The sequence below is a fragment of the Purpureocillium takamizusanense genome, chromosome 1 (assembly GCF_022605165.1).
Source record: "Purpureocillium takamizusanense chromosome 1, complete sequence".
Classification (NCBI taxonomy): domain Eukaryota; kingdom Fungi; phylum Ascomycota; class Sordariomycetes; order Hypocreales; family Ophiocordycipitaceae; genus Purpureocillium; species Purpureocillium takamizusanense.
This window is the reverse complement of record NC_063068.1, coordinates 555,355-570,981: the sequence shown is the minus strand read 5'-3', so window position 1 is coordinate 570,981 and position 15,627 is coordinate 555,355. Positions and strand designations below refer to the sequence as shown.

At 59.1% G+C, this 15,627-nt stretch overlaps 2 protein-coding genes across 2 annotated transcripts; one reads left to right on the top strand and one right to left on the bottom strand.

Moving 5' to 3' along the window:
* The first annotated feature begins 5,604 nt into the window (after positions 1 to 5,604).
* PSY2 (Platinum sensitivity protein) lies at positions 5,605 to 10,091 on the top strand. Its single transcript, XM_047980975.1, has 6 exons — positions 5,605 to 6,385; positions 6,472 to 6,583; positions 6,639 to 6,723; positions 6,787 to 6,839; positions 6,898 to 8,211; positions 8,263 to 10,091. The coding sequence occupies exons 1-6, from the start codon at positions 6,266 to 6,268 to the stop codon at positions 9,153 to 9,155; spliced, it is 2,577 nt and encodes an 858-aa protein (XP_047836933.1). The 5' UTR covers positions 5,605 to 6,265; the 3' UTR covers positions 9,156 to 10,091.
* Positions 9,924 to 12,701, bottom strand: AFG2 (AAA+-type ATPase). The gene is made up of 2 exons (XM_047980974.1): positions 12,072 to 12,701; positions 9,924 to 12,014 (listed from the first exon to the last, which is right to left on the bottom strand). The coding sequence occupies exons 1-2, from the start codon at positions 12,574 to 12,576 to the stop codon at positions 10,063 to 10,065; spliced, it is 2,457 nt and encodes an 818-aa protein (XP_047836932.1). The 5' UTR covers positions 12,577 to 12,701; the 3' UTR covers positions 9,924 to 10,062.
* Positions 12,702 to 15,627: the final 2,926 nt, after the last annotated feature.

Sequence of the window (15,627 nt, the reverse complement as noted above, 5' to 3'; positions counted from 1 at the left end):
GAGGCAAGCGCGGCCAACAACCCAACTCGCCGATGCTGCGTGGTAAATCGAAGATGGTGGCCCGGGAAGGTGGGAGGGGCCCTGTTGTTGCTTTCCTGGTTCTGGAATAGGGAGGTAAGCAGGGCCAAGAAGTGGTTGGTGCTAGGCTCCTGCTAGTACAAGCACACAAGCACACGCACGCACAGGCACAAGCAGGCACTGCAGTGGTGTCGTGCGCACGCCTGAGACCGAGACTGGCGCCCAACGGGCCTGTGCTGCTGCTGTAGGTACCTGTAGGATTCCCACACCTTACGTACAGACAGTATTACTGTACTGCACTTGGACAGCACCTCACACAATCGTCGTCGCCCAGCAGTGCCCACTACCGTACCTATCTAGGGCGGGGCTAGCCCTGCAGCGCGGTCTGGTCTCGGCACCTGCGGAGCGCGAGCCGAGCCACAGACTTGCCAGACCGTGTCTCTGGGCCTTTGTTGGTGCGGAGACGGAGACGAAGGAAGGCCCGGACTAAGATACGGGGACCACGCACCACTGGCAGCAGACAAATGAACGCCCCCGTCGCGTGTCGTGGCCAGCTGAAGGCGGCGGCAGTGGCTCGAAGAGGGTAGTATTGGGGGCAGTTCTCGAACGACGACCGATGATGGCTTTGATGCCGGCGAGACAACCCCGCAAACGAGCGATGGTGACTGCGATAGAGGGACGCTGCTGCTCCTCTTATTATAATAGGTAGGAAATGAAGAATGAGAAAACGACACGAGCAAGGAGAGATATGAGGACAACGACGACAATGAGGGCAGTGCCGATCTGGGCGGACAGGGAGGGCTTGACTTGAAATACGAGCACCACAGCCAGGTAGTAATACAGTCCAGCCGGCCAGCAAGCCAAGCAGCGGGGGTGGGCAGTGGGCAGTGGGCAGGGCGGCAGGGCGGAGGTGGAGGCACGTCAAAGGGGCCGGGCGGCTGACGCCAAAGTAAACCTGCTGGTGGCGCCGGCCAGTGGGAACGGCAGAAGAAGACATGCGGATCGCTGTTGGACAAAAGGGAAAGACGATCGATGGTGACGAGCAGGACAGACGGCTTGACTTGAGTGATAGATAGTACTGCGGGCCATACAAATGGCGTGCGATGTTCGTACCGAGTGCCCGCGCGCACCGGGGAATCGTGAAAAAGGTGTACCGCGTTAGTAGTTACTCACCTGCGTACCTGGAGATGTAACATGTATGGTCCACGCGAGATGTACAATTCATGTGTATATCCCTGCAGCGAGCCATCCATGGCGCTGGAGCCTCCCCCTCTTGCAGAGTCATTCTTGCTTGCGTGGCGAACAAGCGAAGGGGTTTGCTGAACCGAGCCTGCGGTGACAGTCTGGGACTGCGGAGCCGGACCATGTCCATGCCATGCCTCGCAGGCTCGCGGGCTCACACGGCAGCTCGCGCCTGATCCACGTCACGATAGCACTGCAGCAGCCAGCCACTGGGATGATGGGATCGCTCGGCCGGTGGGGGGAGGAGAAGGGGGGGGGGGGTGGCAAGGCATCCCGCAACGCGGCCCGCCCGCCCGCCCGCTTGGCCCCGTGGGCGCGCTGTTCAAGTAGTGTCTTGTTTCTATTTTACCTTTCTTAATTTATTTGGGATCGTCGGCCACGCGCGCCACATTGATAGAGGCGGCGAGGCACTGCTGCTGCTGGGTGCCACCCAGCGCAGTTGCGTGCCCGCACTGGAACCTGACCTATGCCTCCATCGCCTGGCACTGCCTATCGCGAGCCCCGGGCCAGTAAATGCAAGCAGTCGAGTCCTCAGCTGTCCGTGGGCGTCCGCTGCTGTTGGCCATTGGCGGGCTTCAACGCCGCCGCCACGCCTCTCGCATCGTTGGACACGCAAAACCGGCCACCACGAGCAACCGCCCGGAAGGCACGCGCGCGCCGCCACGGCACGGCAGGCCCTGGCCAGGCGGCGTTTCGTCATGACGAAGGGGGCTGCGGCGGGCTGGCTTGTCACATGCCTGGGCTGCCTGGCCGGCGCCGTCAGTGCCTTGAGTCCTTGCATGACGCCGTCGCCAGACAGAGCACCTCTGTTGCAGAAAAGTTCTGTGAGCGATTTGGATGACTCGCCTCGCCTCGCGCAGGGGCCTTCTCTCGCAACAACAGCGCTCGCAGGATTACTATTACTACCAGACAACCTTGAGCCTCTGGTCGCGACGCCCATCACTCACTAGCGGGCTGCATGCAAGTTGAAACAGCCAGCTGGGGCCCTCGTATTTGATCGCCTTGGTTTCGCCGGACCGTCGAGCTTTCCTGCCCACTGGACACTGGACAGGACAGGACAGGACAGGACCCAGAGAGGTACCCGAGCGCCGCCGCCAGCGCACCCGCTAGGCTGCTTGCTGTTGCGCCCACACGGTCTGGGCTGGGCCTGTTACATCCTTCTGCCCATCCTTCTGGTTCTTCCATAATATAAGGTGCTAAGGTGCAGTACGTTGTTGCACCGGCGCCGGCCGATGATAGTGCGAGGGGGGCTCGGTGGTTTGGGATGAACTCAGTCCGAGGCAGGGCGGCGCCCTGACCACAGCTGTTGTCTCTGCATCAATGAAGCTGGGCTTGTGTTCTGCGCTGCTGTGCTGTGCATTTTGCTGCAGCCTGCAGCCTGTGGTGGCAGGTTGTTGTTGTTGGTGGCTGGCCTGCCTGCCTGTGCGCGTATCGGATCCCACCGGCCGCCCGTCGTCCAGCCGCACGCTAGGCGCTGACCTGCGTCTTCCAGTGTCCCTGCCCTGGTCGCATAATTATTCCGTGTCGCCCCGTCCGTTGTCTGCCCCTCTTCCCCCTTGCCCCCCTCCCCCCTGGTCGTCTGTCCACTTGGGGCTAACAACCGGCCTTGCCTTGACTTACTTGCGTGCGTGCATTGCATCGCTGCTGAGATTCGAGATCGCAGCCGACTCCACCGGTGCCCGTCTCATTGTTTGCCTCAGAACAAGGGCCCCCGTCCGCAGGTGGCATCGGCATGCTACCCAAGACCACGCGCGCCGGCATCATGACCCTGGGCATTCGTCCACGTAGTTACATACTGTACGTATGTACCTCTGTCGATAGTTGCTGCATGGTGTCATCAGCCTCGAGACGCCGCTCCGCTCGGCACGGCTGGCCTCCATGGACGAATGCACCACGCACGCCGTTTGGAGGGGATGCAAGGCTGGCCCGGCGGGGCCCCGAGGCGGCATCGCATCGCCCTGCTTGCAGCGAGCATCATCCCGAGGCCAAGGACGCGGCGAGACACGGGGAACTGCCCGTCAGCCCAGGGCACGGACTCACAGCAATATTACTATATAAGATGGGGCAGCGCAGCACGGCGGACAAAGCAACAGACAACATGACTTCGTTTTGCCTCTGGTGAGATCGGCGGTTGCCAAACCAATCCTAGCACAGGGGGCCGCTGCGGCTGCGATAGACGGAATAGACCGTGTCGTGTTCGCCGATACGATGCCTGGCCGTATAAAGCGCGACACCGTGAACCTTAACAGCACAGCCGCCGCCTCCGGAATCCCTGTCCCTGTCTATCCTCATCCTCTCACCAGTGCCGCACCGTGACACCCCATCGCCGCAGGGATGCCAGGGCCGCTCGTCGTTAGCCAGTTCAACAAAACACCAACACGGTAAGCGTCCGCCGCGGATCGCACGCTCAGGAGTCGGGACAGGCCCCGGCGCTCCACTGCGGCTCGTGGCCCGCCTGGCACCGTCGCTATCTGGCTAGTACATCGTACTACGTGCCTGGCCAAATTCTTTCCCATGATCCCAATCCGTTCGTTGAATACAAGAACGTCTACTAATCCGGGTCTAGCCGTGGGCCTGGGAGGCGTTTCAAGGCAGCTCCGGCGCACCTTGTCCGTGGCGGGCCTGGCCTCGGGGCCATCGCGCCAAACCCCCAGAGTCGAAAGCGAGAGGACTGGACCTCAATCCGGGACGAAACTCGATCAGGGCGGCATGGTGCGACTGAAAGCCGGTGGCCACTCAGGTCGTGCCGCCTGCAGTGTGATCAATAAATCGTGGGGCCGGACGCTGCGATGGCCGGCCAGGCTGCGAACGCTTTTTTAAGGCACTCACGTAGCACAGCCAGAATGTCTCTCGGTGAGTGGTCATCAGTGTCCCTTGCTTGTCTTCAATTTTCAGGAGCAGAGGCATGGAGGCATCGGCAAGCCCAGGCCTGCACGGTACACAGCCGGGCAAAAAGGTGCGGTAGCGTGCTGTGCTGTCTGCGAAACTATTTGCAGTAGTGCTCACGGCCAGTTCCGCAACATTGAGGGGGAGCGAGATAACGCCGCGGCTGTGTGACTTGCAGCGGCTGTTATCATGATCGGGTTGCACATCGCCATTGGGGTCGCGTTGCGGACGATGGTGCTTCGCTGCCTCGCGGGCTTTGGCGAACGAGAGCCGTCGAGCCACGGATAGGGGACGGCTCGCGGTCATACCGTGCGACTTGGCACAGCGCCTGCATCGAATGAGTTGCTCGGATCTGTGGCTGTGATTGAGGACGAACTGTCCGCGGTCACGAATCACGGTTCTCCGTCCGCTGATACCGACTGTAGCACTCCGGGTGGCATTTATCTCTTTGCGTCTCTGCAATGTGACGAACCCCAAAGCCCGGTTGACCAGTTGAACGAGGCACACATCGCACGCATAGTCGAACCGCGTCCATGGGCCCTCTCCGATGTGAAATGTGACGTGGTTTACGAAGTGAAAGCGCCCATGATGGCACAAGCGGCCGGCGCGCAGGATGAAGTACAATGCTCATGCCTCTATTCCAAGTGCGAGGGGTGCCCAACCATGGATTGGGGACACCGCGCCGCCTTTTTATAGTATATGTTGGCTCTGAGGAGCGCAGCACAGGATAGCCAGTGCAGCACAGGCGTCGCGGAGTAGAGGTCATGACCGTATGGCGTAGCGTTGCGGGAGCAGTCGCGCACGCCATGTGATGCGCGTGTACTTGGCAATGTGCATAGTCAGTTTGATGGCCGAAGAAACTGACTGCCTTGGCCGCCGCTGCCCTCGCCTCCCAACGTCTCCCAAACGTGGGGGGGTTCGCCTCACCAAAGGCAATGCGCCCAGCGAGCCGTCAACCATGTGGCGATCGGCGAGCATCGTGGTTCCTGGAACGGAAGCTAATGAACCAAGCACCGAACCAGTGACGATCGACGTTGCGGCGTCAAGCACAGGCCAAGGCGGGGGCGGGCTCAGGGGTTTGCGGATCACGTGACACGACCCGGCAACAAGGAGTGGCGTGCTTGTGTCGTCTCGCCTCGCCGCCGTCGACGGGTAAGAAAAAAATTTGCACCAGCCACAGGGTCGGTCGACTGGTCCAAAATTTCGACTACCCGTGCGGCGGCACATCACAGTTGGGCACGGGTGCAGCCTCATCATCAGCCCCAACCCATCCCCGCGGCCCAATCAGTCGTGTCCAAGTCCCGCCCACTCGCCACGGCCGACCGCCCTGGCGGCACTGGAAGTCAGTGGAGGAGAGGCGCACAAGCCCCAGTGGAGGCGCTGCAGTCCTGCAACCCCAGGCATCTCAGGCCCAAGGGGCACCTAACCGGGCCCCCCCCAGACTAAACCCAACTCCTCCAACACTTGGCGCCGCCGGTCACGCGCTTTGCTCGCCCACTTCACCTGTCATCATCCCTCAGTCATTCCGAGCCGCGACACCGACCTCACCTCGTCGGCGCCCCTCCAGCCCCATCGAACCCAGCGCTGCGTTCCTGCACCCGCGTGCTAGCCGTCGCTGCCGGTCGCTCTATTGTATCCCGCCGTCTCCTCCCTTGTCGCGCTCCGCGCTGCGCTGTGCTGCCGCGCTGCGAATCGCGATCCTGCCGTGGTCTGACGCTGATCCGATCCCGCCGACCCCATCTCCGCCCGAGCCTGAGGTGTCTTGGGGGCCCATTTTGCATGGCGCGCTGAGCCGTCGATACGTCACCTTCGCCAGCCGCAGCCGACCTCGCCGTCTTGGCCATCGCCGTTGCCTTCGTTGCGCAACGCTCGTTGCACGCGCATCCCGCCCCCTCGGCGCTCCTCGACGGGTCATCGGTCCCGCCCTCTCTCCTCTCCGCGTCCACGTCTACGCGCTCAGTCTGCGACCGCAGACTCGGAGGCAAAGGTGGCGGCGTTCACCGTCCTCAGCCACAACGAGACATCGACGTCCGAACTTTCCCTCAAGCAGCATCTCGAACTCGCCCCCGACCTGGTCGCCTATAGTCAGCTCGCCACGGAGGGGGACTCCGAGCCGTTGATGATGGCACAGCCGGTGCCTCATCAGGCGACGGATAAGAGGCGCGTCAAGGTCTACGAGCTGCGCAACAATGACTGGTTTGACCGCGGCACCGGCTTCTGCACCGCGGCTTGGGTGTCGGTAAGTATCCCCGTCGCCGATGCGCGGTCCCGACCCCTGCCCTCGTCCGTGCCGTATTGAGCTGATCGTGTGCCCTGGCACCATAGACCGAGGATGGCCGCAAGGAACCGCGCGTCATTGTCGAATCCGAGGATCAACCCGAGCGCATCCTATTAGAGACTAAGATTCTCAAGGAAGATGGTTTCCAGAAGCAGCAAGGCAAGTCGCGAGCCGCATTCTCGTCGCCCGAGTACCTGCTGACCAATCGTACCAGAGACCCTCATCGTCTGGCAGGAGCCCACCAGCGGCGTTGACATGGCCCTCAGCTTTCAAGAAGCTGACGGCTGCGCAATGATATGGTGAGTCGCAATGGACTTGAGCCGATAGGCTTCACGATGCAGACGTGCTGACTCTTCGTCCAGGCGATTTGTGAGCAACATTCAACATGCTTTGCAGAACAATGGCACCATAGTCGGTATGTAGTACTAGGCTGTCGCGCTGTGCCCGTCGACGCTGACATGCACGATTTCTAGATGACCTGTCGGACGATCTCGCCATGGAAGCTGGAGCAGCCATCAGTCTCCCGGCCGCCGAGCTTGGAAACCTGGGCGAGATTGAAACGGCGATGCGCATGATGGCCACCTCACCTACAGGTCGCGACGGCCTCGCCAAGGCCATCATGGCTGAAGACTACATCGGCAAGCTCATCCCACTTGTCGAGATGGCGGAAGACCTCGAAAGCCTACCTGATCTGCACCGACTATGCAACATCATGAAGACGATTCTTCTCCTCAACGACACAACCATCATTGAGCACGCCGTCTCGGATGACTGCGTTCTCGGCGTTGTCGGCGCTCTCGAGTACGACCCAGACTTTCCAAGCCACAAGGCTAACCACCGTCACTGGCTCGACAATCAGGGTCGCTTCAAGGAGGTCGTACCCATCGAAGACGACCAGACACGCCAGAAGATCCACCAGACGTACCGACTGCAGTACTTGAAGGACGTGGTGCTGGCCCGCATCCTCGATGATCCCACATTCTCGGTCATGAACTCGTTGATTTTCTTCAACCAGGTCGACATTGTTCAGCATCTGCAGTCTAACTCTGCGTTCCTGGGAGAGCTGTTTGGCATCTTCAATGCCCGTCGTCGCGATTCGAAGAAGCGGAAAGAGGCTGTACTGTTTATTCAGCAGTGCTGTGCCATAGCTAAGAACATCCAACCGCCTGCCCGACAGACCCTGTATAACAACTTCCTCGCTCACGGCCTGCTCCAGGTCATTCATTTCGGCCTGAGACATAGCGATGTCGCGGTCCGCGTGGGAGCCACGGATATCATGATCTCGATCATCGACCACGATCCGCACATGATCCGCCAGACGATTTACCGACAGACGAATGATAACCAGCCGTCACTGACGGACTCTCTCATCGACCTCTTGCTTGTTGAGGTTGATTTGGGTGTCAAATCGCAAATCTCCGAAGCGCTCAAGGTGCTTCTCGACCAAGGCATGCCGCCGCAAGGCCCGGAGCAATTCGCCAAGGTCAACGGCGAATACGTGGGACGGGCGCGTCCGCAGGCGACGCTGGACCCGCAGCAGGAGCACTTCCTGACCCGGTTTTACGAACGCTCCGCGTTGAAGCTGTTCAAGCCCTTGCTCGACCTCCAAGAGCGGAGTGACATGAACTTTTCTGTGCAGCAGGCCTCCATGTTCACCTACCTCGTGGAGATTCTGTGCTTCTTTGTGCGGCAACATCACCGATTTAGCAAGCATTTTGTCCTGAACAATAACCTGGCAGAGCGAATTTGCCAACTGCTGCAGAGTCCCGAGAAGTATTTGCGGCTTGGTGAGTAACCCGTCGACGATGTCCTGATACCCGTTGCTAACGAAAAGACAGTCTCGGTCAGGTTCATCCGGTACCTGGTCGGACTCCAGGACGAATTTTACACAAAGCATCTAACGGAGAAGAGAGTGTTTGGCCCTATTTTGGATGTGCTCATTGATACCCTGCCGAGAGACAACTTGGTCAGCTCTTCGTCCCTGGAGCTATTCGAGCACATCAAGAAGGAGAACCTCAAGGAGCTGGTGAAACATTTGGTCATCAACTACCGCGAGCGGCTAGTCAGCCTCAGTTACCTGGTCACGTTCCGCGACCTGGTGTTGCGCTACGACCAAACACAGGGCTTCACGGCCAACATGGACTACTACCTAGAGAGCGAGGAGGACATCACCAGGAAACCACCCCCGAATGCGAGGCTCTTGGAGCACGTGTCCATTGAGGCGGCCGAGGATGAGTACTGGAACACCTCGGACCCGGAAGACGAGGAGGAAGAGCACCACGGGGAAGAGTCCGTGAAGACCCTGCCGTCGAACGGCCCCGTGACTCCCTCCAAACCGTTGGTCGATTACCCATCCGATGAAGACAGCGACGAGACTGGCAATGCCGAAGATGGTGAGAAGTCCACTGAAGCCCCAGACGCGAGCGCGCCGGCCGAAACCGTTTCGCCGACTCAAGAGCCCGAGGCTCCTGCTTTGGTAGCTCCGCCGGAGCGACTATCCGAAAAGCGCCGCCGCGAAGAGGACGAAGAGGACGAGCTTGGCAAGCTGATGCAGAACAAGCGACGCAGTAGCGGCTCATCTGAGCCCAATTCCAGCGCGTCGCCGAGGGGCAGCTCTCGGCGCAACAGCTTCAGCCCCAACAGCGGCAACGGTGGCTCCAAGAAGATTTCCATCAGCCTCTCCACGGCATTGAAGACAGGCGGCGATTCACGCTCGGGCGACGACTCCTAGTGCTCGTGGGGGCAGCAAGCTGGCTTTCACTTAGTTTGGCGACGGCGTACGGTGCATCATCATCAACGGGACTTGGTTTTTCTCGAGGTATTGGGGCTTTGGGTGATGTGAGTGAGAGCTCGACACAACACGGCAACGTCGATGCATGTTTCCAGGAATGAACGAGGAAAGGGGTGGTTCAAGTACCCTGTGCCCGAGGCGGCAAGGAAAGCGCGCTGGGTCTTCCTGCATGGGGAGAGGGACGGCGTTCCGTGCGTGAGATTACCCCACCCCCGGGGGGGTGTTGATTCTTTCCGACCGCAGCATTTCTTGGGGATCCTAGCCGGGGCGTGGGGATGGGCGGTGGAAGAATTCTTACAGAGAGGCTGCTGCGCGGCGGGACACAGTCGTGGAGATAGACAGACACGCAGAGAGAGATGGCGGACATCGACCGGGAAAGGGGGGGCATGGCTCGCCGCATGGCAAAGGGTAGACTGTGATGACACACGAGACTGCTGCTAGGGGAGGGACGGGGACTCGGATGGAGTGGCAGGCGGGCCTTATCCGAGGGGAGGTTGGGGGTTTGGAAGTTTCGAGGTTGGGCTGCTGCTGCGGCTGCCTGCCAGCCTGCTTGCCTGCCCCTGGGTGGTGGTGTATCATATGTATGTAATTGAGTCCGTTCCTGTGCGGACGAGCGGACATACTGGGCGTGTACGTCGCGGGGGGAGGCTTTTGTGATCCCCTGGCGGTACCGGGCCTCACGAAACGGGGCGAGAATGGACTTGCCTTGCAGCGATGACAAGCCATTGAGGGTCTTTGTGTGCTCCCCGTGGCTGTGTCTATAATGAGCTGTTTGTCTGCTTGGGCGCCAGCATTATGCCTGATGATGCGCCTTCATCTACAGACTCTTCGCTCTATTCGTTATATTTTACATCCGCCTCTCAAACTGCATCCTCCACTCCTCGTAGCCCTCCACCATCGCGGCGGTGATGTTCCGCGGCGTCCTATCAATGGCGGCCACCAGGTCCGCCATGCCAATCTCCAACCGGGCCGGGGCACCCCTCCCGTCATCCTCCGCCCCCTCCTCCTGCTGCTGCTGCTGCTCCCGAGCCTCGTCATCGTCTTCGAAGCGGTCTAGGGCCGCGAGACCGGCCTCATTGCAGATGGCCTTGATCTCGGCGCCCGAGTAGCCGTCGGCGAGGCGTGCGAGCGCAGGGACGTCGACGTCCGCGGCGAGGGACAGGCCGTGGAGGTGGACGCCGAAGATGGCCTCGCGAGCGGCGCGATCGGGGACGCCGACGTAGAGGGCCTGATCGAAGCGGCCCGGGCGGAGGAGGGCCGGATCGATGGCCTCGGGCCGGTTGGTGGCGGCGAGGATGAGGACGCCCGTGAGGGACTCGAAGCCGTCCATCTCGGTGAGCAGCGTGGTGAGCATGTTCACGGCGCCGGTGCTACGGGAGCCGGTGGACGATGAACCGCTGCCGCCGCCGCCGCCGGCGCGCTGCCCGCCGATGGAGTCGATCTCGTCGAAGAAGATGATGGATGGGCTCGCGGCCCGGGCGCGCTCGAAGAGGGTGCGGACGGCACGCTCCGACTCGCCAACGTACATGTTGAGCAGCTCGGCGCCCTTGACGGCGAAGAAGTTGAAGCCCGACTCGGTGGCCATGGCCTGCGCTGAGAGCGTCTTGGAACAGCCGGGGGGCCCGTAGAGGAGTAGGCCCTTGGGCGGATGGCGCACGACGCGAGCCGTCGCCGGGTTCCAGTTCTTGGTGATCTTGATCATGCGCCTCAACACGCGCTTGAGGGATTCCTGCCCACCTACGTCTTGCCAGTGGATGGTCGGGGGCTTGAGGTTGATGTCGTGCATGGCCGTTGGGCGGGTAACGCGCAGGGCCGCCTCCATGTCGTCTGGCGTGAGGTAGTGCTCCTTTTGCCCTTCATTCTTCTCTGTACCTGCGTCCGAGGAGATAGTGCCGTTGCCCGATTCGTCATGGTGACTTGACCGGGCTTGCTCCCTGTCAAGCCGCGTGCCAAGAATCCTTCTGGCCTTGAGAATGAGTTTGGCGAGGTCATCGCCATTGTAAGCGTGCGTCTTCTGCGAGATGCTAAGCAGGCATTGGTCCTTTTCGTCTGCGCGGAGCGGCGGGTCAAGGAAGTGAAGGATCTCGAGGCGCTCAGAGGCGCGCGGAATGGGCAGCGCAATGTTCTCGAAGAAACGGGAGCGCTTCTGGAGCGGCTCGGGAACATCAGCCATCCAGTCCTGGCACGTGGCGACGACGACGACCTGCGGCAGGGCGCCGTTGGAGTGCGCGTAAGCGGACAGGGCGTCGAGCTCCTCGCCAAGAGTCTCTATTACAGACTCGCGGTTGGCCCTGTCCTTGGCGGTTATTTTGTCGAGGCCGTCAATGAAAATGACGCTCGGCTGGGAGGCGTACGCCTGCTTGAACGTCTCGCGTAGCGTCGATAGCTTGTCCGAGGGCTTGATCCAGTGGGTGCGGCCCCAGTTGGTCTCCTCGATGCGCCGCAGGATGAATGTCTTGCCGGTGCCACGGCCGCCGTGGATGACGATGCCACACGACTCGCGCTCGTCTCGTATCCAGAACGGCCGGGTAAAGCCGCAGAGGAACTCATTGAGCGTGCTGACCTGCCAAGTCAAACCGGGCACTCCCGTGACGACCAGGTCACCTCCTGGCGCGGCGGGGGAGGGCTCAGCAATCAGAGATTCGCCGGGCTGAACGATGCGCACAGCGGTGGAGGCAAGCCGGAATCTTGCGAGGTTGCTGGTCTGTGAGTTGACTGACAGGACCTTGAAAGTACGGCGAAACTTGTTGACGCCGACTCCCTCGAACACCATGCCAGGGAATACTTGTTCCGCGCGACCTGCCAGAGCGTCAGTACAGACTATTGTACGGTGAGGACAAAGTCGGGGCCACTTACTCATGGACACGGCAAGGGAGAGTTCCCAAGATGACTTCCAAATGGGCAACTGTCTCGCCTCGGCCGTCAACTTGTCCTCGTCCGTGGACGCATCCTCGACGACGACCTCCTCGCCGTCTGCCGCGGCAGGGTTCTCGGCCAGCATGATCCTCACCGGATCTCCGAGCTTGAAACCGGACGCCTCAATGAATGCGCGCGTCATCTGGACGACGTTGGGGCTCATGCCCTGCGGGTGCGGGCACAGCAGAGCCTCCCGCCTTGTCGGTGGCGGCGCGCTTCCCTCATCATCGCCCGCAATGGCGCCCACAGCGGTGGCAGGGGCAGAGCTTGGAGGCGCGGCAAGCTTCTCGACGAGGCATACGCGGCTGTCGAGGCTGCTGGACGTGAGGGAGAGGAAGGCGTCCTTGGTGACATAGACGCGAGCGGCGCCCTGGAGGCTCGCCTTTTCGAGGCCCGTATTGTTGGCTAGCGGCCGGACCTTGGCGTCAATGTACTTGGGGGCCATGGCGAGCGATGAAGGGCTACATTGGGTCCCTGCGATGATGTGCGATGTGGCACGGCGAGTTGCCGTCCGTTTGAGGCTGAGGTTGTCTAGATGGATGGTGGTCGACGGAAATTTTGAGATTGGTCAACGTACTTGGTACAGCGGGTCAAAGTCGCAGGCCACCAGGCACTGGTGGTGGGCTTTTGTTGCGAAGAAACGGAGTCCTTCCAGATGGCTTTTCTCCCTACCATCGGAACCTATGCCCCCAGTAAATATCAGTACATCAAGGCCAATCTATAGGGGATGAAAACACCTGGAGAAGTCTGATACAGGGGATGTATGCCCCCTAGAGTTAGGGGGTGGCGCCCCCCAGTACCACTATTGATGACAGGCTTCTACGAAGTACCGTATACCTAAACTCAGAAAATCCATCACTGCCCCACTGCGGTTCACGACCAGCACCTGTCTCAGAGATAGCATATATCTGCAGCCCCGGACCTTGCAACACTTTTCCTCAAGCCCAATACCACAATAAAGGTTCATTGATCATCATCAAGAGACAGGAAGAACTTACAGTACCATGGCCCCAAGACTAAATCGTTTTCTTCTTCTTTGCATTGGCTGGCGTTCGACGCCATGGTAACGGGATCGCGTTCCATCAGATGATTCCTAAAGGCAAACAGTCCGTCCATGTTCCAGCCAAGAAGCGGCCGGCCTCTGCAGTAGCGAGAGAGAGAATTTTCTTAGCCACTCACTATTCAAGGATCTAAAAGCCCGAGCTCGACCTTCTCAGAAGAGAGTGCGTAAGTAAAAACCTATAGTCGGTTGTAAGCCGTCATCCAAGCCGTCTCCATCGTATAATAAGGCTTGCACGAACACGCTGCGCAATGCCCCCACGTGTTCTACGGTGTGGCTGGTATGATATACAGACAGAAATTCATGCTGCTAAGATCTCTAATCTGTAGGACTTCCTGAGCGGCTGGCTGACCAAAATCGTGATCTTGAAGCCCGACCTCTCCCATGTGCGCTCTGGGACATAGCTATCTCATGTTGCAATATTTGTAGAATACATTGGTAGCAGCCTGAGTTCAAGACAGGGCAAAGTTGTACTCTATGCGCCCTTTTCAAATTATCATAAGCAACTCTATGTAATTATGTATTGTATAGGACGTCTCTGAGCCTATCGCTACCTACGGGTAAGTTTCGAGAAGGACATATTGACATTATAGCAACATAGCTTAATCATCTCGAAATAATGCTGCTGACTGAGGTCGCTGACTTAGAGCTTAGTATTTTGGTGCCTATGTTCGTATTGTGCCTCGCCCTTTGCCACCGTGGTTGCTGGAAATGTCTTTGACTGCCTTTAGGCTCGCAACCATGGCTGCTCCTTGGCGACATTAGAGATCTGCTGCCAGGTGACGAACCGGCACTCCCCTGGCTCAAGCACAACGATGCATACGGTCCTTTGAGCGCACCCACATCTTTCGACCAACCTGTGATCATACTTCACGAAGGAAAGGCGGTAGACTATTCTTACTCCCAAAGACTTCCCAAGTCTTTTTGGTGGCACCCACTTCTACCACTCATCCAGCATGTGCCCAATGAAGGAATTATTGACAACAAGTTTGAATACCCAAGGGGGTCAATCATTCCACCCTCGCTCTGGCTGGTTGTGTCCCCATGATTCGCCGACTTACGCAGAACCAACTGTCTTCAAGCCGGGGTATTATCTGCCATCTCGCAACGAGCCAGGTTCGAATCATGCCTTTGGTTTACGGCATCGTCTGTGTCCGGGTGGAGTCCTTGATGATGAGACGAGTTTTATCACTGTCGTACGTGTGTTAGCTACATTCCGCGTAACAAGGCCAACGGATGATATGAAGGGTCGGGAGCTCCAAGTTAAGGTGTGGTCCACACCCAGACTGGCCAGACCTACTCCGTTTTCGCATCTCTTTAATCCAAAAAGCGTAAGAAATAAGGGGTTGATATTAGACCTCGAGGGAACTGACATCTGGGAGCCTAGCTATGGTGCTTTGTTGAAAATGTAATGGTATCAGAAGCGTGACCTTCTTGTCTTGCCTACGTCGGGATGCCGCGAACGGCCGCATATCCTGTAATGAACCAACGCATCCAAAAAGCGGCTTCATGTGACCAGTAATCATGGGCTCCGACACGGCATCGCCGACATGCGCTACAGCATGCATGATCACGGCGTGGCACTCTATCACCTCGGCAGCGTCCCGTCCTGCGCCGCAGCATACTTGAGTATCCGTAATATTATTGCCAGCTGGAGGTAACGAGTTACAAACAATGTCTGAGCGCGAGTTACACGGACACTCTAGATATTCGGCGTTGAGTTCCGACAGAGAATGTGCTAGATCGCGCGCCTACCATGTCAAGAGGGTCACCAGGTTTCTATTGCATTCTGGCAATTTGCATGTTGATGGGGACTTTACCCAAGCATGAGATGTGACACGCCGTGCCGTTGAGCCGATGGAAATGCCATCCTTCAGCCCAGCCAGGGTTTGAGACTACCCAAGGCGGGTATCCGAGGGCTGTGCCTCTGCTGCACGTTGAACCAAGACCGAAGAGGCGCAAGTCACGTTCCATCACAAGTCAATATTTGGATATTACAGGGTGATTTCGTTAACATGAATATCAAGTATCAACATGACACGTTTGGCTGACTGTTCTCTGTGATCCGTGGCGTTCATGGCCATGTGTCGTGCCACGGTGAGATCGACCAACCTCTGACGCCGACAACACCGTCGTAATCCTCTCTGGAATGCAGCAATGCGGAAAGTGCCGCCGCTCTCCAGACCAGCGTTCCCGACGACTAAGAGTTGAGCCGCGAGTCGGCCGCGGTCGCACTGCTGAGGAAAGAGGCTTCTCTGAATAGTCAAATCAGGTATGCGGGGCCCTGTCGTGCGAGCAACGTGCACGGCAGCTCCCATATGGTTTCGCCTGGCGGTGAATATCGAACCGCCCGGTGGCTGAGCTCCGAGTCATGCCTCTTTTCCATGACAACCCAACGAGAGTGAGATGAGTTCCAACATGCTCGGGTCACCCATC

Bases quoted from the DNA above. Each gene is read 5' to 3' on its own strand.
- PSY2 (XM_047980975.1), top strand. From the start codon at position 6,266: ATGATGGCACAGCCGGTGCCTCATCAGGCGACGGATAAGAGGCGCGTC. The intron at 6,386-6,471 runs GTAAGTATCCCC...CTGGCACCATAG, and splicing joins GCACCGCGGCTTGGGTGTCG to ACCGAGGATGGCCGCAAGGA. The intron at 6,840-6,897 runs GTATGTAGTACT...CACGATTTCTAG, and splicing joins GAACAATGGCACCATAGTCG to ATGACCTGTCGGACGATCTC.
- AFG2 (XM_047980974.1), bottom strand. From the start codon at position 12,576: ATGGCCCCCAAGTACATTGACGCCAAGGTCCGGCCGCTAGCCAACAAT. The intron at 12,015-12,071 runs GTAAGTGGCCCC...ACGCTCTGGCAG, and splicing joins CTCCCTTGCCGTGTCCATGA to GTCGCGCGGAACAAGTATTC.